Consider the following 22884-nt stretch of genomic DNA (forward strand, 5'->3'; position numbering starts at 1 on the left):
GCGGGGGCCCCGGGGGTCCCAAGGGCCATGCGCCCAGCCCAGCTCTTACGTGGTCTCAGTTGCAACTAACCCTCCTCCCTTTTTAGGAACAACTGTGGGAACCAGGGAGATGGAGAGGTGCTGTTCCAGGGCCCCGGTAGCCTGCTCGGCAGGAACAGAAAGAAAACAAGGCAAACAGCTGAAACCCCGCTAAAGAGCCTTGTGAAAGGATGGTCCATGGAGAACAATGGCAGGGCCTCGCGTTGTCAGCCCAGCGCTCGCAGCTGTCACAATGACGGCTCAGGAACGGGGCTGCCCGCCGCAGGGACCCAGGTCCGGGCTCCCAGTTGCCAGGAAGGCCCCAAAGCCGCGCCCCCTCCCCCGGCCCCGCGCCCTGCCCCTGGCCTCTGCGCGCCCCCAGCCGCCTCTCTAGGCCCCGAGCCCCCAGCCCCTGCCTCCCTGCCCCAGGCCCCGGCGCCTCCGGCCCCTGAGCCCCCGGCCTCCGCTCCTCTCCACGACAGCGCCGCGAGCCCCGGTTCGGCCAAGGGGGCGGGGGCTCCCCAAAGGCCCGCATTTCCCCCGGCCTCTTGGCCGGCCGAGCTCAGCCCCTTGCCGCCGCAGGCCGGAGATCCCACCGCAGACCCCATCCCAGCCCGGCGTACCTGGATGCGCGGCGCCCGAAGACCGAGGAAGCTGCGCGGGGACGCGGCGGGGACGCGGGGACGGCGGGCGAGCGGGTCCCCGCACTGCAGCGGCGCCGCCCTCCACCCGCCCCCGCGACGCGCCGATCAACCCCCACACCCCCCTGCACCCGGCCTGGCCCTGTCCCCTCCCGCGCGCCCCCTCCCCGCCCCCACATCGGGCCTCCCCACCCCCCTTCCTCCTCGGCTTCCCGCCCCTCAGCGTCCCTCCATCTGCGCACTGACAGACCGCTCCCCCCGCAGCTCCCCCTGCGCCCCTCCCCCACCCCCTCCCTGGCCTCCCCAAGGACCCCACGCCCCTGAAGCAAGCCTGGGCAGGCCTCACTGAGGTGGACAAAGCCCCAGGTTTTCATGCACAGGCCGCCAAGACTACCACCACTGCCCTCCACCACCCGCTCACACCTCCTCACCCCTCCACTGGAGACCCTGTGATGGCTTGTCCTCGCTGCTGCAGCTGGTGGAGCCTCAGGGTGATGGCCAGGACCCCCCACTGCTCACCACTGGCAGGTTCAGCCACTGTCTGCAAGCCCCCACCCTCCAGCTCAGGGCGGCCAGAGGAGGCCAGAGGGCCCCAGGATAGCCCCGGAGAAGGGAGCTGAATTCCTTTTCTTGGTTCAGGACTCCAGCGTCACCCCAATGCCCCAGTGGGAAATCACTGGGTCATGCTGAATTCTTCCCACCATCCTCCAACATCCAAGAGGTCACGAAGGCCTGTGGAGCCCCTGGGTTGACTCCCTAATCTACAAGCCCAGACCTGCAGAAAGGGGACTGTCCTTCTTCCTGTTAACCAACGTCATGCTTTGCCCGCATTCTGGCAGGTGGTGGCAGAAACTTCATTTCAATCACTTGGGGGTCCCCACCCTTTCCACAGAGGGGTGGTGCACCAGGGGATAGGGAGCTCGGGCCTTGAAGGGGAAGCAGACAGTATCTGTTCAGCTCTCCCATACTCCCCTCCCCTGTCCACAATAACCTAGCCTATAGTCCCCTGTCCCACAGTCCCATGTCCACTGAAGCAGACAGACCGCAGCGTGGCTGCCCCGCCCCGCCGGCCCCTGCAGCAGGGCTGAGACTGGCCCCACTCCCACCTGTCTGTGTGATGGTGAAGAACAGGTCACACTCAGGCAGACAGACTGGGAACTCCTTTCTTTTCTTTTCTTTTTTTTTTTTTTTAAAGATTTTATTTATATACTTGAGAGAGAGATAGTGAGAGAGAGCATGAACGAGGAGAAGGTCAGAGAGAGAAGCAGACTCCCCATGGAGCTGGGAGCCCGATGTGGGACTCGATCCTGGGACTCCAGGATCATGACCTGAGCCAAAGGCAGTCGTCCAACCAACTGAGCCACCCAGGCGTCCCTGGGAACTCCTTTCTGCTTCCCCTGCCCTTGCCCTCGATGTGGGGGGAGGTCAGGGGTCAGCAGGGAAGCTGGCTGGACTACTGGTAGCCAGCCCCTTACGTGAGGAATGGCCCTCACAGAGCTGGAGGGGAAGCCGTGGGGTCCACCATGCGGGCATTCCTGGCTAGGTCGCCTCCCCTCTGACAGTGACAAACCCCGGCTTTTGTAGGATGTCTGAGCAGCCACATCCTTCCATCAAAAACATACCACAGGTGTCAGGTGACCCAGTAAACTGTGCTTGTCTGAGAACATCCCATAAACCCACAGGGAAGAACCATCCCATGTGCTCAGCCCTCTTGTGTTCCCCAGCAGGAGGCAGTCACATTGCCCAGCTCCGGGGGTCTTTATTTCACCCCAGAACCGGGGCAGCCAAGCCTTGTGAAGACCCAGCTTCAAAGCTGCATTCTCTCCCAGCCACTGCCCACCCACAGACTCCTACCTCTGCTAACTCCAGTTTACCCCCAAGATTCAACCTGAGGGCTCCTTCTGCACCGCACCTCCAGACCAGGTGGACTCCCCGTACTTTGTAGCTCTCCTGGCAAATGCTGCACTGTGTGAGTCTGTTGGCTTGATGTGGAGAGCAGCACCTAGCCTGGGGTGACAACAGGGTGCCAGGATCTTCCTGGAAGAGGCACCAAGTGGGCACTTCCAAATCTCGTGAGATCTCAGTCCAACAGGTGGGCCCTACTCCAGAGCAGCTTTTGGCTGAGGCTGGGGGTATGGGGAGGAGCGCGCGGGGCAGGGACCCAGTGGCCATGAACACCACTGGTTACTATTGTCAGGGCCACAGCCGTTCCTCAAGGAGACCTCTGAGTCCCGTCCCTGGGACACACGGGCAGGGACCTGGAGGGATGCTGAAGACGAGGCCACAGGGGAAGAGAGAGGTGAGCTGCGGAGGAACACAAGGGCAGGGGAGAGGCGGGAACCACTCCTCCAGCCCCATGCCTCTGAAAGAAGGGGCCATCGGTGAGAAATTCCCTGGGAGGAGGCACGGGAGCCGTGGTAAGAACAGTGCTAATTTTCACCTTTCACAACAGCTCACCAGGTAAGTCTGGGATGCAAAATTTCACTTCCATATAGCCACCGCGTGTCAGCGCATTCTGATCACGCGTGCTCCCTGGGGTGGCCTTGGGGTGTGGCCCCTGGTGGCCATGTGCCAATAGCGCTCCCTGAAGCAGACACCCGTGGAGGCTCCGGGGAGAACCCAGTGCTGACCCGTGTGTAGCAGCTAGGGGACCCAGACTTCCGATCTGCAGACACCGCGAGATCCTCTGTGTGTGAGGTTTTAAGCCCCTAAGTTTGTGGTGACCATCAGGCAGTTCCTGAGAGCTGTCACAGGGGAATCCAAGGAAAGGCCCAGCCCCGTGTCTGGACAAGGAGGAAACCGTGGCAAGAATGCGATGGGCTGAACGCCATGTCACCCCAAAACTCCTGCTAAATCCTAACCCCCTGTGTGGGGTGTCGGGAGGGGGACTTCAGGTGAGTCGGTCGGGGGGGGGGTCCCTCTTGCCAGAGACCCCAGAGCATGCCCTTGCCTCTGCAGCTGTGCGTGGACACAGAAAGGGGACAGCGCAGTGGAGACGAGGGCCCAGCTTCCTCGTCTGGGACAGCAGCCTCCAGAGCCGTGAGGGAGACAAGTCCGTGGTCCTTCTGAACAGACCAAGGCGGGAGGAGGCCTGAGCACTCAGGAAGGCCATATGTGAAAACATAGGGATAAAGGAAAAAAAGTGTTATGAATCTGGCACAGGAGTGGACAGACCTTAAGGGATCAGAACAAAGAGTCCAGAAATAAACCCAAACCAAAATTTATAGGGAATTTGTATGTGGTAAAGGTGGCATTACATGTTTGCGGGGAAAATAATAATTCAGTAATTACTTTGGGGAGAACTAAAAAAAAAGTCACGTGTGCCTCTTCGTACAGATAAACTTCAAATGGATCTGGAATTTAACTACCAAAGTCATGGAAGCAGCATCGGGAAATGTTCTAGGATCTCGGGACACAGGAGGCCTTTTGAGTCCTACCAGGATATTGAGGGGCCATGAATGTACAAATCCACATACTCCATAAACATGAAAACTTTGTGCACAAAAGCTCTCACATGTTCAAAATAAAAACAAAACAAGAAGTAGATTCACGACGCCCTGTCACAAAGGGCTTCCTTGGTAGGAAGATGCCCAGCTTCATGCAAACCAAGAGTAGTGCAAATTTAATGTACACAGAGGGGCCCTGGGCCACCTGGCAGGCTAGCACGCGTCCCCCTAGGCAGGCATGTCTGTGCGGGCAGGGCGCAGGAAACAGGCCTCACCAACACGGGGCTCCCATGGAGCCTCGGCGACCCCCATGCAGAGGAACCTCCTGCACAGAGTTAAAGACACAGCCCAGCAACTCCAGCGTTGCGTGATAAAAAGCCAATATTCCAGTGACTGTTCCTGTTTGTGCATGTTTCTGCTTGAGGTTGAATGTGTCTGTCTGTGGAGGCGGGGGGGGGGGCTGCAGACCAGGGAGAGCCCCCACTATTCACAGAGATGCGGCTGCACTGGCTGGACTAAGCCTAGCCTGTCTCCACCGTATGTTCCTAAGTGAAAAAACACAAAAACCACAGTAGGAAACTTGGCGTGTATGCCACCACTGAAGAGGTGGCTTCACAGGGCGCCTGGGGGCACAGTCAGCTGAGGGTCCGACTCTTGGTTTTGGCTCAGGTCATGGTCTGAGGGTCATGGAACTGAATCCCACGTCTAGCTCTGAGCTGAGCCTTGTCCCTTTCCCTCTGCTCCTCCCCACTGCTCCCAGGCTGTCTCTCTAAAATAAATACATAATATCTTAAAAAAAAAAAGAGAGAGAGAGAGAGAGAGTTGACTACAATCTGGATTTATGTGGATTCAGGCATAGGGCATAGGATACCTCTAGACAGACCTGAAGGGCAGAGGTGGCCTGAGGGGGAGGGAGGGCAGCATTCCTAAAGGGACCATGTCCCAAGTGCTGTCCCAATTGTATGCCAAATGCATGTATTACCTATTCAAGAGTAATTTTCTATTAAATTTTTTAAAATCTTCCTGGAAAAGACAAAGGAATTCAAGACACCCATTATGAACTCCACAAACCACATTAAAATCACAATAAAGGGGTTTTTAAAAAGATTTTTCTTTTTATTTGACAGAGAGCACCAGTGGAGACAGGGACACAGGGAGAGGGAGAAGCAGGCTCCCCACTGAGCAGGGAGCCCAACATGGGACTTGATCCCAGGACCCCAGGATCATGACCTGAGCCGGAGGTCACCCACTAGCTAGGCTCCCCAAAGGGATTTTGTTTCTAAAGTCACGCCCTCAAGGACTGGAAGACCCAGAGAAGACCATAAGAAAATTCTGGGAGCCTGAAAGAGGACAGGAGAGTCATCACTGACTAACCGGAACCAAGAATACTAATCGGTGAACTGGAAACATCGAGAACCCAGTTCACACCACAGAATCCCCCAAAACCTCAGGGACAGTTTCACCAAGGAAGTGAGAGCCAGTGGTGAGGGAAGCTTTGGCCTCACACACCACCCCCACACCAGAACAGGGAAGGGGCCACACCGAAACGAGGTGACTGCGTAAACAAGTATACACCAGATGCTGACCACAGCCCCTTACCGGATAGAATGCCTGGGGCCCCAGGCGCTGGGAGTCTTTAAGGCTCCCAGTTCATGACGCAGGGCCTAAGGGCAGTGGGCTTCCCACGAGCTCCTGGCTTGTGACCCTCTCCTCAGCTTCCCCCGAGGGCCCGTGTGGCTGCAGAGCCAGTGACAACATAGGCATCCTGAGGCTAGATTTAAAATGCAGCACTGGGTGCCTTAGAGCTGCCCACCAAGGAAGCTGTGTGGAGAGCTGCCTCCCAGCGAGGCCCCAGCCTTCCACCAGGCCCAAGCCAGAGACCCGGAGCGTCCGCAACGTCACCCTCCTCCTCCGCCCCAGTGGCTGCTGGGTTCTGCAAAGGAACTCAGGTCCTGCCCACAGGCCCCACCGCCTCCCAGCCCTCCCGCTGCCTCCTGACTCGCCCCTCAGGACAGGTCAAAGCCAGTGACATCTTCAAGTCAACTGAGGCCCCTGTGCTCCCCTTCCTTCCCCAGATCAGCACTCCCTTCCTCTGTGCCCGCTGAGCTCCTGGGCCTCGGACCCTACTTCCAGAGTCCCTCCACACCACGTCGCACTGCTTGAGGGTCCCGTTGGTGTCACCATTTGGCCAGTGACCTCCCCTCCCAGCCATCAACTGTGTGAGAAGTGACTGCATCGGCTTTGACTCACTGCAGTGTCCCAGCGCCTCCCAGGATGCCCGGAAATGTTCAACGCCCCACAAATACTTGTTGGATGAGATGATGAATGAATGAACCAGCTACGTGCTATCTGCTAAAATCAGTTTATTACACTGACTTATATGACACACTTTAAAGTCTGTATCACCAGAACACGAACAAGCAAGACTCCGGAGCAGACATGGAAATCCCCTTTCCTTACCTCTCCCAGCTCTTTAGTATTTATTCCTTCGGTGGAGGAAGTTCTGTCTCTCCCGTGGTACACATCTGAACAGCTGCATCACATTTTGGCTCAAGGAGAGAGAATCCAAAGTTCTAGGGTTATGTTAAGGTACAAACCCAGTGTCAGCTCAGTGTTTCTAAGTGTCCAGAGCTAGGAAGTGATGGAAACGCCAGACTCAGCTCAGAGAGTTGGAACACATCGTCCTCCGGGGAGGCGTGTCTGCGAGCAGGGGGGGCCGGCGAGGGGTCTGCTAGCTCCTCCCCAAACTCATTGAGCAGGGGGGCTCTGCCTTCTCCTGCATCGAAACAGCCTCTGGCATCTAGACGTCCCAGAAGAAAGTCACTGCCCCGGCCACCGTGTCATGGTCAGAGGCTCCACGGAAGGAGAATCTAGGATACAGTCTCCGATGTCCAGCTTCTCTCACTGAGCATGTTTCTGAGGTCCACGCCCGTCACAGTCCATGGCCGCCCTTCCCTCCTAAGGCTAAAGGACAGCCCATCGTGTGACCAACCACATTGTGTTTCTGTCACCATGAGGGCCACTCAGGACGCTTCTGCCTCTCGGCTGCAGTGAGCACAAGTGCGCAGGTATCTGGCAGCCTAAGGGGACACAGATTTGCTGGGTCACACGGAAACCCCAGGCTACTTCCCACAGCCGCTGCACCATTTTACCTCCCCACCAGCAACTGGAACAAGCTTCCAATTTCTCCTGTCTTTGCCAGTGCTTGTTAGTTTCTGGTGGTGATTTCGTTGTGTTGTGGGGTTTTTTTGGTGATAGCCCTCCCCGTGGATGTGAGGGGCTGCCCCTCTCCTCTATGCGGGGCAGAGAAGCCACCTGGCACCCTTTCTGCTGTGTGCCAGGGCCCCTGGGGAGTCTGCAGGCCAGCTCAGATTCCACTCAAGGCTGGATCCATCTACGGGCGTGGGAGAAACGTCAGCAGCTCTCTTTGGAACCCACCCACTGCATCTAATAGGACATTTGCTGTGGGGTATTTGTGGATGTGCCTTCTGGTCCTCCTCTGCCAAGCTGCTGTGGTGAACAGGTGTCCTGTTGCATCAAATGCTCTTTCTGCATCTATTGAGATGATCCTGTGATTTTTCTCCTTCAGTTTTTTTCTTAATGTTGTAAATTATAGTAATTTCTCTTTTTTTAAGAGTTTATTTATTTATTAGACAGACAGAGATCACAAGCAGGCAGAGAGTGAAAGGGAAACATGCTCCCCGCTGAACAGAAGCCCGATGCAGGGCTTGACAATCCCAGGACCCTGACATCACAGCCTGCGCCGAAGGCAGAGGCTTTAACCCACTGAGCCACCTAGGCGCCCCAACAGTAATTTATATTAAATTAACCTCATATTCCTGGAGTAAACTCAATGTATTCTTTTAAAATTCCTTATCTCCAGGCTGAACTGGTTGATATTTTGTTGAAGATTTGTGCACCTGTGTCCAATGAAAGAGGTCGATCTGTAACATTCCTTTTGTGTATTGACCCTGTCACTGTGACGCTGGCCTCACAAAAGGGATTGGGAGATGGTCCCTCTTTCGGTTGTCAGAAAGAGTCTAGGATGAGAGTTATTTCCCAGGAAAGTGTTTGTAGTTAATAAATAGCTGTCCAGCTATCCTTCCAGCCTCTATCATGGGAAGCTTTTAAATCACAAAGGCGGTTTCTTTACCAGACACTGGACTCTCCTGCCTATTTCTTCTTGCATAAGTTTTAGTAAATCACGTTTTCCTAGGAATCCTCCATTTCTTGTACTTTGGGAGGGATTAAGGAGGTTATGTGATCCGTTTGGGGTATTTCTGTTCTAACCTCCACTGTTCTCTTTCTCTTACTGGGTTTGGATTTGTCTATATATATATATATATATATATATTTTTTTTTTTTAATTTATTTAACAGAGAGAGATCACAAGTAGACAGAGAGGCAGGCTGAGGTGGGGGGGACAGGCTCTCCGCTGGGCAGGGAGCCTGATGTGGGGCTCCATCCCAGGACACTGGGATCATGACCTGAGCCGAAGGCAGAGGCTTTAACCCACTGAGCCACCCAGGCGCCCCTTGTCTGTATATTTTGCTACTGGGTTAAAAAATCAGCACTTGGGGTGCCTGGATAGCTCAGTCATTAGGCATCTGCCTTCAGCTTGTGTCATGATCCCAGGGTCCTGAGATCAAGCCCCACATTGGGCTCCCTGCTAGGCAGGGAGCCTGCTTCTCCCTTTCTCACTCCCCCTGCTTGTGTTCCCTCTCTTGCTGTGTCTCTGTTAAATAAATAAATGAAATCTTTAAAAAGAAAAATCAACACTTAGAGGGGCGCCTGGGTGGCTCAATCAGTTAAGCATCTGGCTCTTGGATTCAGCTGAGGTCATGATCTCAGGGTCATGAGATCATGCCCCATGTCCGGCTCCACACTCAGCACAGTCTGCTTGGGGATCCTCTCTCTCTCTCCCTCTCCCCCCTCCCCCAACTCACACTCTAATCAATCAATCAATCAATCAATCTTTAAAAAAAAAAAACACCTAAATGTCTGTCCAGCCACCATCATCACCAAGACACCTAAATACCGTCTATCACCACACTCAGCTGCTCTATAGCTGCATTTATTATGCAGCTGCTCTATAGCTGCATTTATGCACACCTAGCCCCACCCCTGACCCCAGAGAACACGAAGCTGTTTGTCATGAACATCATGTACATGGAGTCATGCTACAGTCCCCCTTCAGCGATCATCTGACTTGGCATAATTCCCTACAGTCGCCAGGCCGTCCTGTCTATCCGCAGTTCGTTCCTTCGTTTCTGGGTCGAACCGTGTTGTTGAAATTCCACATTTGAAGCTCTTCTGGTCCTCTGCTGATTTTCAGTGTGATTCCATTTTCATTGAAGGACATACCCTGTATGATTTCGATCCTTTCCATTGGCCCAGGATTTGGTCTCTCCGAGAGTCTGTTTCACAGGCACTGAAAAACAATGTATATTCTGCTATGGTTGGGTGGAGGTTTCCTCAAATGTTCATTGATCCTGTCGGCTGATGGCGGTGTTCTATGTTCTTGCTGAGTGTCTGTCTAGTAATTCTAGCAATTACTAGACCCGTTCCCTAACGGTTAGGGAACGGGTAGGGACGTCCTCATATAAAGTCTTCGTGTACATGGGACAGCTAGATCTTCCTGATGGATTGATCACTTCATTGTCAGGTAATGTCCCTCTTTGTTCCGAGCCATTTTCTTGGCTCTGAAGTCCACTTTGGCTGGTATTAACAGAGTCTGCTTTTATTTTTTAATTTAAAAAGATTTTATTCATTTACTTGACAGAGAGAGATCACAAGTAGGCAGAGAGGCAGGCAGAGAGAGAGAGAGGAGGAAGCAGGCTCCCCGCTGGGCAGAGAGCCCGATGCGGGGCTCGATCCTAGGACCCTGGGATCATAACCTGAGCTGAAGGCAGAGGCTTTAACCCACTGAGCCACCCAGGCGCCCCTATAGTCTGCTTTTTAAAAAGTAGTATTTACATGATATATCCTTTCCCATCCTTCTATTTTCAATCCACCCATGTCATCGTGGCGGGAGTGAATTCTAGCCTGTGTTAGACAATGTAGTGCCGGGTCACAGTTCCTACTCACTCTGCCACTTATTTAGGTCTTCTAACTGGTGTGTTTACACCATTTACATTTAAAGTCATCATTGACGTATTAGGGCCTCCATTCAGGAGTTCGTTTTGTTACTTGTGTTTGTTCCCTCTCTTGTGCTCTGTGAGATCCTGCAATAGTCTTCAGAATTCCCCATAATGTTTTTGCTTGTATTGCTGTTCAGTTTCCTTAGTGGCTTCTCTAGACACCACCATACACGTGGCACTTAGGAGTCCCCTGCTACGAGAGCCGTGTCACACTGAGCGCAGTATAGAAACCTTCCTGCCACTTCTATGCCTTCCCCCTTCCCGCTTTTCAGATCTAATTATCATAAATATTCCCTCCGCGTGCACTGAGCACTGCGTCAGTGTTACTACTCGTACTTCAGCTGTCCGCCGTGACTGAGGAATCCTACAAAGTGAAAGACAGTCAGTCATGTTTCCTGCCGTGTTCACCCACCCTCCTATCATTTTCTGAGGGTCCCTGCCTTCTTGTTACAACTGTCTTCCCTTCTGGAGAGCTTCCTTTCATCATTCACCAAGGGCAAGTCTGCTAGCAACGATTCTACTTGTCTGCCTGTCTGGAAGTCTCTCCTCCTCCCTCATTCTTTTTTTTTAGATTTTATTTATTTATTTGACAGAGAGAGAGATCACAAGTAAGCAGAAAGGCAGGCAGAGAAAGAGGAGGAAGCAGGCTCCCCACTGAGCAGAGAGCCCGATGCGGGGCTCAATCCCAGGACCCTGGGATCATGACCTGAGCTGAAGGCAGAGGCTTTAATCCACTGAGCCACCCAGGCGCCACCCTCTTCCTCCCTCATTCTTGAGGATGGTTTTGCTGCTGGGCCTCACTCCCCTTTCAACACTCGCACATCCTTCCCGGCCCATGACTTAGGATGAGATGCCTGCTCTCCATCCACACCGGCACCCCTCCATGGGTGATGCAGTTTCTCTGTAGCTACGTTGACCATTTTTTCTCCCGTCTTCAGTTTTCAGAAGTTTAGCTGTGCTGTGTCTGGGTGTGGGTTTCTAGAGGTCTTAGCTTACTTTGGGGTTGCTTACCTTCTTTAACCTGTGTTTCAGTCACTCACCAGATCTGGGGTGGTTTCAGCCATTATTTCTTTTAACTGTATCTTCAGCCCACGTTCTTCCTCCTCTTTTTCTAGAACCCTGGTGACATGCATCACTGTCCTGCAGGTCTTTCAGCTCTTTTCCTTCTGTCTGGTCCATCTGATCTGTCAGATGGAGTAAACACTGTTGTTCAACCTTCAAGTTCCCTGATTCTGTTCCCTGTCTCCCCTCTGCTGTTGTGTCCATCCAAAGGTACAAGGAACACTGTGTCTACTGATGGATGCAATACAAGCTTGGCTCTTGTAATTTTAAGTTCTATGATTTCCATCTGGCTTCTTTTGATAGTTATTATTTCTTTGCTGCAACTTTCTTTTTTAAAAATTTGTCTCAAAAGACTCAACAATTTTTTTTAAAAGATTTATTTTAGAAAGAGTGAGAGAGAAAGAGCATGCATACATAAGAGAGAGGGGAGGGGCAGAGGGAGAGAATCCTCAAGCAGACTCCTGGCTGAGCCCAGAGCCTGACGTGGAGCTCAATCCCACAACCCACGAGATGACGGCCTGAGCCAAAAGCAAGTGCTCAACTGACTGAGCCCCCCAGGTGCCACAAGACTTCATGAATGATTTTTAAAAGCCATTTTTATGATGACTGCTTTAAAATCCTTGTCAGGTCATTCTAACGCCTGCATTGGCATTTATCTTAACGCCTACCCTGGCATTTATGTCAATTCATTGTCTTTTGCCCCAAAGAGCAGTTTTCCTGGCTCCTGATAGGAAAAGTGATTTCTGAATATGTCCTCAACATTTTGCGTATTGTGTCAGCAGACTTCTGACGTTACTGAAATCTGCTATTTTAGCAGAAAGTTGCCCTATTTAGGTCTAGCATGTAGATCTGGCCTACTTTTGTGGCTCATGGTGCCAGTGAGTCTGGCAATGCTCTCCTGGTCTGCTTTCTTCTTCTGGGCACTGCTACGGCTGTTGGGAGAGTGGAGCAGCACCTGCTGGGTGGCAGGTGGAAAGCCAGAAGACGCTGGGCTGCACAGACTCTGCCCCTATGCAGGGCACTGCCCACCACCACTGCAAGAGCTGGTGGGCCTGAAGGGGCTTTGATGCCAGTGCACACTGTGGGATGTGGGTGTGGCTCCCCACCAGGTCTCTCCTGGGTCTCCCCTTTCCCAGTCCTACAGCCAGAAAGAGGAGGCTTTTCTTGTGGTTCTCTTGCCTGTGCCATAACCCTGTTAAATGGACATTCATTAAGTGAAGCCTGGGGTGTCAACAAAGACCAGGTGAGAAAGCAGAATAGAAAAACTCATGACTCAGAGGTCCTGAAGGTACATGGCACAGCATGGGGAGATCAAGGCAGGGTGTGGGCACAGCATACAGGGAGATCCAGGCAGGGTGCAGGCAGAGAGAGCATCTGTGGATGGACTGCTTTGGGGTTTCTGGGCTAAGGCCGGATCAGTCAGTTCAAACCAGAAAGAGCAGGGCTTTGATAAGCTTTGCAGGGGCTTTGTGTAAGAGGCACATGGGGTGGGCCCTGGGCAGCAGGGGTAGGTGCTTACCTCAAGGGCTGTAGGAGAGTGACATCAAGAACTTGACTTACTGTGACTCTGCAGGCTTTATCTAGGACGTGTGCTCATGGCAGAGGCTGGTGCTGGTCTAGAGGCTCTGCAGGCTGCCTGGCCATACTTCGTGGACGTGGAGGCAGCAAGATCATGGACTACTTTAGTGAAACTCACAGTGGCCTGCAGGCAGTTCCGGCTTGAGCTGCAGACCTCTCCGGCACCTGTTCTGGAAACCTGTAAGAGAAAACAGGAAAACCCACAGAACCCACTGTGATGCCACCACCCAGTCCTGAGGACCCCAGTTAGCCAGTCTCCCTGCAGCGAAGCAAACCTGATGGGGCCAACCTTCTCACCAAGGAAGCCTTCCTCCAGTCTCCCATAACTAAATTAAAAGGCCCCCAGTGGCCTGACCCATGCACCTCCTGGCTCCCATCCCTACTCTCCTCTGGGTCCCTGGCCTCGCCTCCTGGAACAGCATCAGGGCGCCCCAGGTATCGGTTCCCGGACAGACTGGTTGCTGATTTCCTCAGTCTGGAGGCTGGAAGCCTGAGATCAAGGCATCTGCAGGGGCTGGTGCCTCCTGGGGCTGCAAGGGGCAGTCTGCTCCAGGCTGCTCTCTCTGACCTGCAGACCGCCATCCGCGTTCACGTGGCATTCTCCCTGTATGCTGCGGCCCCCTCCTTTTAGAAGGGCACTGTCACATTGGACTAGGTCTCCCAATGCCCTATTTCTAACTCGATCAGCCCTGGAAGGGCCCTATCTCCAAATAAGGTCACATTCTGAAGCCCTGGGGGTTAGGATTCCCATGCACGAACTTTGGGGAGCACAATTCAATGCAGCACCCTCACCCCAGGCCTCTCGCCCCTGCCTGCCCTCAGACCCCAAGAAGTCTCCCGCCACCGCCTCTGCGGAGCTAACTTCACCAACTCTTGTCAGTCACCTGTGTTGGCATTTCGCGGGCGAGCCTTACCTGCCCACTCTAAACTCCTCTGCCATTCACTCCCTCAGGACCATACACTTCCAAGGCGTGCCTCGGGTCTCTAGGCTGAGCCCTCAGCGCGCAGGGACCACGGGGCTTCCGGCTCCCCGCCCCCAACCCACCCCGGATGTATCCTGTCCGTGCCCGGAGCTGCGGATAAAGTTGTGTAAGGAGCCAACCGGAAGAGGAGCCGTAAACCGCACCGCGGCCGTCGTGAAAGCGCCGGTCTCCCCGGGCGACGGGCAACGCGCGGAAGATGGCGGCGCTGGTGGCTGCGGAGGCCTCGGCTCCCCCGGGGCCGGCCGAGGCGGCCGAGACGTCTGAGACGGCCGAGGCAGCGGAGCTGAGCCGCGCCCTGAGCCGCCTGTTGCCCGGGCTGGAAGCCGACAGCAAGCTGGGCCGGCGGCGCGCGCTCGAGGCGCTGCAGAGCGCGCTCGAGGCGGCGTGGCCCGAGGCGCCCGACGCCGACCCCGCTGCAGCGGCCGCCGCCTTCCAGGGCCCGTGGGCGCGCCTGCTCCTGCCGCGCCTGCTGCGCTGCCTGGCAGACCCGGCCGAGGGCTGCCGCGCGCTGGCGGTGCACCTGCTGGACCTGGGCCTGCGGCGCGCCGCGCGGCCCCGCGACGCACTGCCGCGCCTGCTGCCCGCGCTCGCCGCGCGCCTGGCAGGCCCCGAGTCCGCGCGCGGCCGGCCGCCGGAAGCCTGCGAGGAGCTGCGCCTGGCACTCGTGCAGCTGCTCAGCCTGGCGGTGCGCCTGGGGGGCCCCGCGCTCGCGCCCCATCTGGACGATGCGGTGCGCGCGCTGCGCTGCACTCTTCTCGACCCCTTTGCTGCGGTGCGCCGCGAGAGCTGCGACTGTGCAGCCAGCCTGGCGCGTGCCACGCCAGGTGCCCTCCTCTTGCTGGGGTCGGGAATGGGGGCGCGGGGAGGTGGAGGGGCGGTCGCCCCCTGTGGGCTCCTTCTGGACCTCGGCAGCAGCCGCTGCTCTCCTCCATCCGGTGGTTCTCAAAATGCAGATTCGTGGAAACTGTGGCAGAAATTGCTAAGAGGGTCTGGAATGCGGTGCGTTTTCGTAACTGCCCCTCGCCAAACACCGCTGCAGTCCTAAATGTTTTATCCCCCTTTCTCCACAGAGCCTACCTGTCTTCCCTCTTTGGGTTGGACCGCTGTCCTAAATGGAGAGAGGCCGCATCTGTCCTGTTTTCCTTTAATCCATTCTCCGTTATTAAAAAACAAAAACAAAAACTAATCTGATCAGGACAGTCCCTTTTTCTAAGTAGCCATTTCTGCAGGATCTTGCCCCACTTAACTCTCCTTGCTGCCTCGGGCTGGGATGTGCATTGGTAGGAGGCCTCTGGGAAGGGTTCCTGCAAGACAACAACTAAGTTGAAGATCAGTGATCTGTTGTCAGGTGGAACCTAGCTTTGAGAAATAAGCTTGGTAGATCTGAGAAGCAAAAAGGAGGTCAAGGTAGACAGAGGGAAGGAGGGTGGGCAGGGGGAAGCTGCTGGGGGTTTGAAATTATTAAGTGCAGTGGGGAGCCTGTGGAGGGTGTGGAGAAGGGGAGTGAGAGGCTAAGATTCAGAGTTTTAAAAGATTGCTCTTGTGCTCATGGAGAGTTGATTACGAAGATGACAAGAAGAAGTGAAGTTGGTTGGGGTCATAATTAATCCATATTTAGATAACGGGTAGTTTGGCCTTGGGTGGGGGTGAGCAGTCTGCTAATAGAGACGGAGGGAAATGGATTGATGTTGAACGGAGCTGGCAGGATTTCCTGTTGAACTGGGTGAGGGATGAGGGAGAAGGAGGTTTTGGTGGACAGGAGACCCAAGGAAACCAAACCATCTCCCCTCTCTGCCCTCTTCTGGTGAGGGGCCTGTGCTGGATCCCCATCACACTGGGTAGTAGTAGCTTAACATCCTGCCTTGATCTGAGCACCTCAGAGTTAAAGAAGTCAACCAAAGCATCCCTGAAATAGCCATATTATGGATGGGTCTCAGGCAGCGGCAGAACTGAGGTTAGAACTCCAAGACCAGGACTCTCAGAGACATTCTGGTTCTGACTTTCTGGGAGGCCCCTACAAGTAGAAAGTGGAATGGCTTTGCCCAAAGCACTGTTGGCGCCGCTCTCTGTGGTAGCACCTGGTTTCTGGCTTCAGGCACACCTGATGTGGGGACTTGAACAGCGTCCTCTAGGCTGTTTCTCCACTTTGGTCTGCGTCCCTCTCAGGCACCCAGTGCCACTGTTACCAACTTCAGACTCTTCCTCACAGCTCCTGCCTCCAGCTGAGATGGGGTCAAGCCCTCAGCCTTTTCCCTTTGGCGCTGTTTGGGTCACATGCCTGTCCTGTGCCTCTCCCAGTGCCAGGGGTACAAAGCTGTGCTTTGGCAGGCCTGAGCTGAGTGCTGTGCCTACAGCAAGAACCTGGGTGCAGAGAGGAAGTTCCAGGGCACAGGGGGCCTGTCCTTCTGTGAGCCCATGGCGCCGGGCTAGGTCAAGGCCCACGAGGAGCAAGTCTGGTAACGGGTATCCTCCCCTGTCTCACAGACCACTTCCACATGCAGTCGGAGTCCCTGATCGGGCCCCTGATGCAGAGCATCTCCCACCAGCACTGGAAGGTGCGAGTGGCTGTCACCGAGGCCACGGGCACCGTGATCCAGTTCGGCAGCGCCAAGTCAGTAGACGATGTGCTTCCTCACTTCGCTCAGAGGCTCTTTGACGACGTCCCTCAGGTAACAGGAGCTTCTCCTCTGCACCAAAAACATGCTGTTTGGAACTCACTCCTTTTTCTTTTTTGAAACTGTTGGCTTGTTACAACAAACATGTTTTACGGTTTTCAGTCCCAAAGTGTTCTTAGTTCATGTCTCTGAGAAACTGGGGAGAGTTGAACTGTTTTAATGTATTCATTATTCTTAATTGTGAACAATATGGAAGAGGGCTGTATCCTCTTCGTCAAACAGTCTGGCCACGCCTTCACCACAGTTTCAGAGGTATCGGTCACATGCTGATGCAGGGAGGCACATTTACTTGACAAACCACAGTGGTGGGGGTACCCGACCCGGGAGGGAAGGGTGGATGCGGGTAATCACTCTGTTGGGCCTTGGGACCTGTGGAGCGAGACAGGCAGAGATGAGATTACTGGCTTTTGTGTTGGTGGAAGTCAGCTTAGAGGCCGCGTTGTGGGTCTGAGGCCACAGGTGCTTCTAGAACTTCACAAATTCCGACAGCAGTGGGGAGCAGAGCAAAGGCCACAGTGGGCAGGCCCCCTCCCGGGGGAGGAGACAAGTGAGGAGGGAGTTCATGCTTCTGGCTACATGGGGTGGGAGGAGCAGTGGTAGGTGGCGAAGTCCCCTGGGTGGTTAGAAAGTGCCCCTGCCTCATAGCCGGCAGGATACAAAGTGGCCTGGGTGGCCAAGGACTGAAAAGCTGGTGGTGTGGTGGCGTGGCCTCTGCTGTCCTGATGGTGGAAGGGTTGGTTACATGCTTGAAGCACGTGTGTGTGCCCCTCCTGCTGTCCACACGCCGTCTCGTTCCATCCTTCACATCCGTGGCTTGCACGGCCCCTGCGGTTGGGAAGTTGTGTTACCTGCTCAAGGTCACCCAGCTAGAGCTGGCCTCCGGGCCCAGATCCAGGGACACTGTTCTTTGGCACCGTCCGGCCTGCCAACCATAAGCACACTTGAGTTTTCTCCCAAGGTACTTTGGTTTTTTAATTTTTTAAAAGATTTATTTATTTTAGAGAGCATGAGTGGGAGGAGCATGGGGGGTGCAGAATCTTAAGCAGACTCTGCACTGAGCACAGAGCCTAACATGGGGCTCGATCTCATGCCCCTGAGATCACAATCTGAGTTGAAACCAGGAGTTGGACACGTAACTGACTGCACCACCCAGGCGCCCCTCGTTTTATTTTTAAACAGTGTTATTGAGCCACAACTCACATACAATGTAATTCCCTCATTTGAGTGTTCAATGATTTTGGTAGGTTATGTTATTTTTCAAGTATTTTGTAAAAGATACGTAACACAGAATTTGCCATTTCAACCATTTTTGTGGTGGAGTTGAGATGCATTAAGTATGTTACCAATGTAAAGCAACTATTGCCACCAACCAAAACTTTTTAGCATCCCGAGCAGAATTGAGCAGTAACGCCCCCACTCCTCCCTGCCCCCCCACTTCTGATAACCTCTTTCTCTCAGTGTGACTGTGTCTACTCGGTGCTTCATAGAAGCAGAAGCCATGACCATCGTGTTGACCTCCTCCCTTGAGTCTGGTGTATCTCGGGCCGCCCCTGCAGGAGCACGCGTCAGTGCTCCACTCCTTTCTGAGGCCGAGCGGCACACGTGGTGTGGATGGGCCATATTTGGTGTGTCTGTTCATCCATCGATGGACACCTGGGGTGTTGGCACCTCTCAACTGCTGTGGCTGGTGCTGTTTGAACATGAAGATGCACATCTCTGAGTCCAGCATCACTTGTTTTGGGTGTGGGTGTAGACCAGGGAGGGAGTAGGATTGCTGGGCCCACCGCAGCTCTACTGGTAGCTCACTGAAGAGGCACCAACTGTTCTCCACAGTGACTGGACCATCTTCAATGCCCAGCAACAATGCATAAAGTTTTCCATTTCTCTAGGTTCTCCCAACGCTTTTTTCTGGCTTTTGTTTGTTGATTTATAGCCATCCTAATGGGTGTGAAATGTTGTCTCATTGTGGTTTTGACTTCTTTTCCCCTCACGATTAGTGATGGAGAGCATATTTTCGTGTGCTTATTGCCAGATGGTCTACAATATGCTGTAACCTTCAACTCGTGGGGCTCCTGGTGCAGTTTGCCTGCAGGCGCATGTGCACCTGTGGACTGGAAGGGTCACGATGCCTATTCATCCACAGAAGGGTTAGAGCTGCTTAGCACCTGTTGTGGGAGTCCTGAGGGGACAGAGAGGTGAGAGGGAGTGACCCTGGGCATCCTTCTCAGCAGGATGTTGGTACCCTTTGGGGATTTAGGGGCTAGGACAGAAGGCCCCACTTAGGTGCATGTCCATGATGTCTTGGACCAGGGTCCAGGCGTGGCACACTGCCTGCCCGGGACGTCTGCTTTACCTTCCTTGCTGGCTTTTATCCTCTGCATATCTCCCTGAGTTGTAACAAGGGTGTGAGGACAGACAAAGGGACCCTCCTCCAGCCAAGAACCAGTCTGTCCATTCAGTGTCGGGGCCAGCTGAGTGTAACGGGCCCCTCCTGAAGCTGGGTGGGGTCGGCATGTCACAGCATTGGACATAGGGACCCAGAGCAAAACTGGGCTCTGCCAAGGGAGGAGGCAGGGTGCTAGGTCAGCACTCACAGAGACCTGGCTGCAGGAAGTGAGGGCCAGAATGGATTCCAGTGAAAAACAATACCACTGCCCTGACTGGGACAGGGCCTCAACTTGCTTGAGATAGGGCAGGGGCGGAGAAGACAGAGGCTTCCTTGTGTCACAGATGAAATGGCTTTCCTCAAGGTAGCGTAATAACTGTATTGGCATCTTTCTCTAAGCAGCATTATGTGTATCAATCAGGAGCTCCCTATAAATAGCGTAGTTATGTCATAGGTCCCTGTAAATAGTGTAACTATGTATCCATTCCCTGAAAATAGTGTAACTGTATCCGAAGGTCCCTGTAAATAGTGAGACTGTGTATCCATAGGTCCCTCTAAATAGTGTGACTGTGTATACAGAGGTCCCTGTAATAGTGTAACTGTGTATCCGTTGGTCACTGTTTATCCCTTGGTCGCTGTAAACAGTGTTAACTGTGTATCCATCGTTCCCTGTAAGTAGGTCTCTATATATAACTAGCTGGGGAATGGCTTATATCTGTTTGTTGAGCTTACAACATGGGTGTTTGGTGCCCTGACTCCAGGTCGTAAGAGCTTGCATTTCCACAGAAGAGGGAGATAGTCTTCAGCTGATTGCTTTCTCTTTGTGGCCACCAAGGACAATACTGTGTTTCTTTGGTCACAGGCTTTCCTGAACTTTGGGGCTGCAACTATTTTTTTATTACTTGATATTGCAAAACAAGTGCACTCCATTGTTAACACTATTTTTTTTTTTTCCATTTCTTCCCGGTGGTATTTGGTTTGCTCTGTATGATTTCCAGGGCCGGTTGAGATGGGTTTTCAAATCCAGTGTGGCCACTGCCCAACGTCTTTCATGCTGATGTGGGGTCCAGTCCGTGGGGTGATCACAAAGTTCCTTCCTACGAGTGGGCAGGGAAGTCACACGCCTCTTTCCTGTGTCTGCATCAGCTCTCAGGCCCTCATGGTCCTGGGCTCTGTGGATGTTTGCTGGGACTTCAAGGGCTAGGCCACTTATAGACCCTCAGTCCCATAAACAGCCCTGGGCTGTCAGGATCCCACCACCCTCTGTGCAGAAGGTGAGGTTCTCACTGCTTTTGTGACTTACAGAAAACGTCCAGCAACTCCTGTACCCACTGGGCTGTGTTCCAGGTCACTGAGCTACGGAGTGAGTGGCCACCTGGAAGTCACTTCCTCTAAGTGCTTTGCCTGAATTGACCCATTTCGTGTGTGTTGTCCTTTGGAGGGAGTCTGTGGTGACCTGCACCTCGCAGGTAGGGAAGCAGGGCATGAGAGACACAAAGCTCACCAAGGAGACATGGGTGCTCAGAGCATGGGCCGTGTAGCTCCTGGAATTCTCCCTCTGGAGCTTTGTCACCTCGGGTCTCCAGGACATGTCTGAGGATGTAGAAAGGAGTTGTCCCAGTGTGGTGGGGCTAAGGTAGCTTCTCCAGGCCCAGAGAGGCCCACCTCATCCTGTGTGTGCCATGGGAGTGGAGGAGTACCAGCTAGGGTTCTGTCGTGATCTGTAGTCACGTGTTCACTACAGGCCTCGGTTGCCCTGGGGTCACAGTTACTTTTGAGAACCACTCCACCTTACTGCAGGCGGTAATGTTTGGGCTGGAAGCCAGAATCGCGTGTGTTCTTTGTAGTTTGGATAAAGCACTCTGACCCTGTTGCTAAAGCGCCTGGGACATGCGAGCTACATGGGTGTCTGTGTGGGAGCATGCCTGGAAAAGCTCAGCACGCTGGAGGTTGGCTGGCCTACCTGCCTCACTGCTGGGGGCCCGGCAGGCATCCAGGATAGGTTTCAGGCATTTCCCGGCACCTGCCCTCCACAGCATCCTAATGACGCATGGAAATGAGCAGGTCCTGCTCCAGCCCTTACAGGGGACATAGTCTCACAAGCTCCGAGGATCTCACTGGTGCTGAGGAATGAGGGGTGTAGGGACAGAGGGGCGTGTGCGGGGAGGATCGTGTTCCCCCATCAGTTCTGGTGGCTTTGGAGAGTCTCTAGGATTGGATGTTATAAACTCCAGGCTGCAGGGGGATGGAGTCCTGCTGGAGGGTGAACAGGTATCAGAATCCTTGGCCCAGTCAGAACATCGAAAAAACAGAAGCCTGTTGCTCTGTCAGAGAAGGGTTACGCTCTGTGGCTATTTTTTTTGTTAGAGGAGGTATGAGATTTCTACCACATCGGTGAAAACCTAGCATATGTGAGTTTGGGAAAATGAGGCACAGGGTGCGCTTTGCTGGTTGCGATCTTCCTGCCTCCCCCTTCCCGCTTTCTGTCCCCTGATGTCAGGCCGAAGGAAGAATAACAACAAATACAGTGGCTGTTCCCATCCGCTGCATGCCTAGTAAATATGATATGACACGGAATCTTTTTCAGGTTGAAAAATGAAAATGTTACAGATTCAGTTGAAGCCTCTTTTGCTAATTTTTAACAGAATTTGAATACTATATATTTGAAATAAAATTTGGTTTGTTCCTAAAATATTGTTACTAGATACAAAATATTGATACTAGGAGCGCCTGGATGGCTCAGTGCGTTAAATCCTCTGCCTTTGGCTCAAGTCATGATCCCAGGGTCTTGGGATCGAGTCCCGCATCGGGCTCTCTGCTGAGCAGGGAGCCTGCCTCCTCCTCTCTCTCTCTCTGCCTGCCTCTCTGCTTACTTGTGATCTCTGTCAAATAAATAAATAAAATGTTTAAAAAACAAAATATTGATACTAGTAAAACTTTTTTTTATTTTAAAAATGGGTCTTAAAATGAGGTAAGATGTTTAAAATCCAAGGCCTTTGGTCAGCATGGGACCAGAGTGGTGTTCTGCGGAGCCACTTTCACGAGACAGTTGTTTACACACAGGTTCTGGGTAGAAAAGATCCCGCTGCCTCCCCCAGCCCCCAAACGCTCAAGTCTGAAATGCTCAAGCTCAGAGTGAATTTGGAGAAGGTGGTTTGGTCCAGCGGGCGGCGCCTAGGGCTACCGTCAGGTCTTGACAGGTGCAGTGAAGAGCCCCGTGGGCTGATGGGTGCTTTGTTGGCATCTGCGGAGCACGGGGTGCAGGACTAGAGGGCCTCCTGATGAGGACTGGACAGTTCTCTCATCCTTGACTGAAAAAGCAGAGGTGAGATGTTCCAAGTTAAAGGAGAGTGGGAAGTTCTCTTTCGTGTTCATGTATGTGTGTTCCCCCTTGGCTCTGCGTGCCGACCTAACAGATCGGATGTGTGTGGGTTCCCTAGCCCAACATCCCAGATCTATAAACCTGTCTTAGGAGAGTAAGAATTCTCAGTGCATGTTTCTTTTTTTCCTCAAGATGACGGATTTCCTGCTTAGTCAAACTGTTACTTAGCAACTCTGCTCAAAGCTGTTTTCCTGAGCTGAGAGAAAGGGGTAATTAGTCTCGTGATAATGGGGGTGTGCAGCTTTTTTGAGGCTGGGGGAGACCCATCTGTGCGGCTCGGGAGCTGCGTGGAGGCCAGCCCCCAGGCTCTCCCAGCTCACTGGTGGGGACACATGAAGTCTCCAACCTGCAAAAGAGCCTGGTCTTGGGGGATGTCAGAGTGACTGTCCAGAGTATGGGGCCCCCCTGTTGTGCCAACATGTGGGTAGAGTGTCAGGGTCATGTGAGCGCAGCTAGATGGGCTCCTGTGGGTCCCTGCAGGTCCCTGATGCCCCCCACTAGCCTGACACACCTTCATTAAGAGCCCTCTGGGGTCTGGTCCTCCCGAGTGCCTGCCACTGTCCCCGCGGTGGC

General features: G+C 53.6%; 2 protein-coding genes and 1 long non-coding RNA gene across 7 annotated transcripts in view; 1 reads left to right on the forward strand and 2 right to left on the reverse strand.

Annotated features, from left to right (window-relative positions):
- PRKAR1B (protein kinase cAMP-dependent type I regulatory subunit beta) overlaps positions 1–1388 on the reverse strand; it is a 66705-nt gene extending 65317 nt beyond the window's left edge. The window contains exon 1 of one of the 2 annotated variants that reach the window (XM_059414252.1): positions 1091–1388. The gene's annotated coding sequence lies outside the window, so the exon portion shown is untranslated. Of the gene's footprint in view, positions 1–641; positions 763–1090 lie in introns of those variants that run through there. The other variant, XM_059414251.1, reaches the window with a different exon arrangement.
- Positions 1389–6451: 5063 nt separating this feature from the next.
- LOC132026409 (uncharacterized) lies at positions 6452–13921 on the reverse strand. Of its 3 annotated transcripts, none has more exons than XR_009406899.1 (4): positions 13800–13921; positions 12868–13063; positions 11286–11429; positions 6452–7185 (listed from the first exon to the last, which is right to left on the reverse strand). It is a non-coding gene; the product is annotated as an uncharacterized LOC132026409 (long non-coding RNA). The 3 variants fall into 3 exon arrangements; XR_009406897.1 differs by lacking the exon at positions 6452–7185 and adding an exon at positions 8473–9536; XR_009406898.1 differs by lacking the exon at positions 6452–7185 and adding an exon at positions 9568–10609.
- Positions 13922–14021: 100 nt separating this feature from the next.
- DNAAF5 (dynein axonemal assembly factor 5) overlaps positions 14022–22884 on the forward strand; it is a 45414-nt gene continuing 36551 nt past the window's right edge. For both annotated transcript variants that reach the window (XM_059414248.1, XM_059414249.1), the window contains exons 1-2: positions 14022–14692; positions 16353–16537. In XM_059414248.1, the coding sequence (XP_059270231.1) occupies positions 14065–14692; positions 16353–16537 (813 nt within the window). In that variant the 5' untranslated portion in view covers positions 14022–14064. The remainder of the gene's footprint in view (positions 14693–16352; positions 16538–22884) is intronic.

Source organism: Mustela nigripes, chromosome 11 (genome assembly GCF_022355385.1).
Source record: "Mustela nigripes isolate SB6536 chromosome 11, MUSNIG.SB6536, whole genome shotgun sequence".
In the NCBI taxonomy this organism is placed as follows: Eukaryota; Metazoa; Chordata; class Mammalia; order Carnivora; family Mustelidae; genus Mustela; species Mustela nigripes.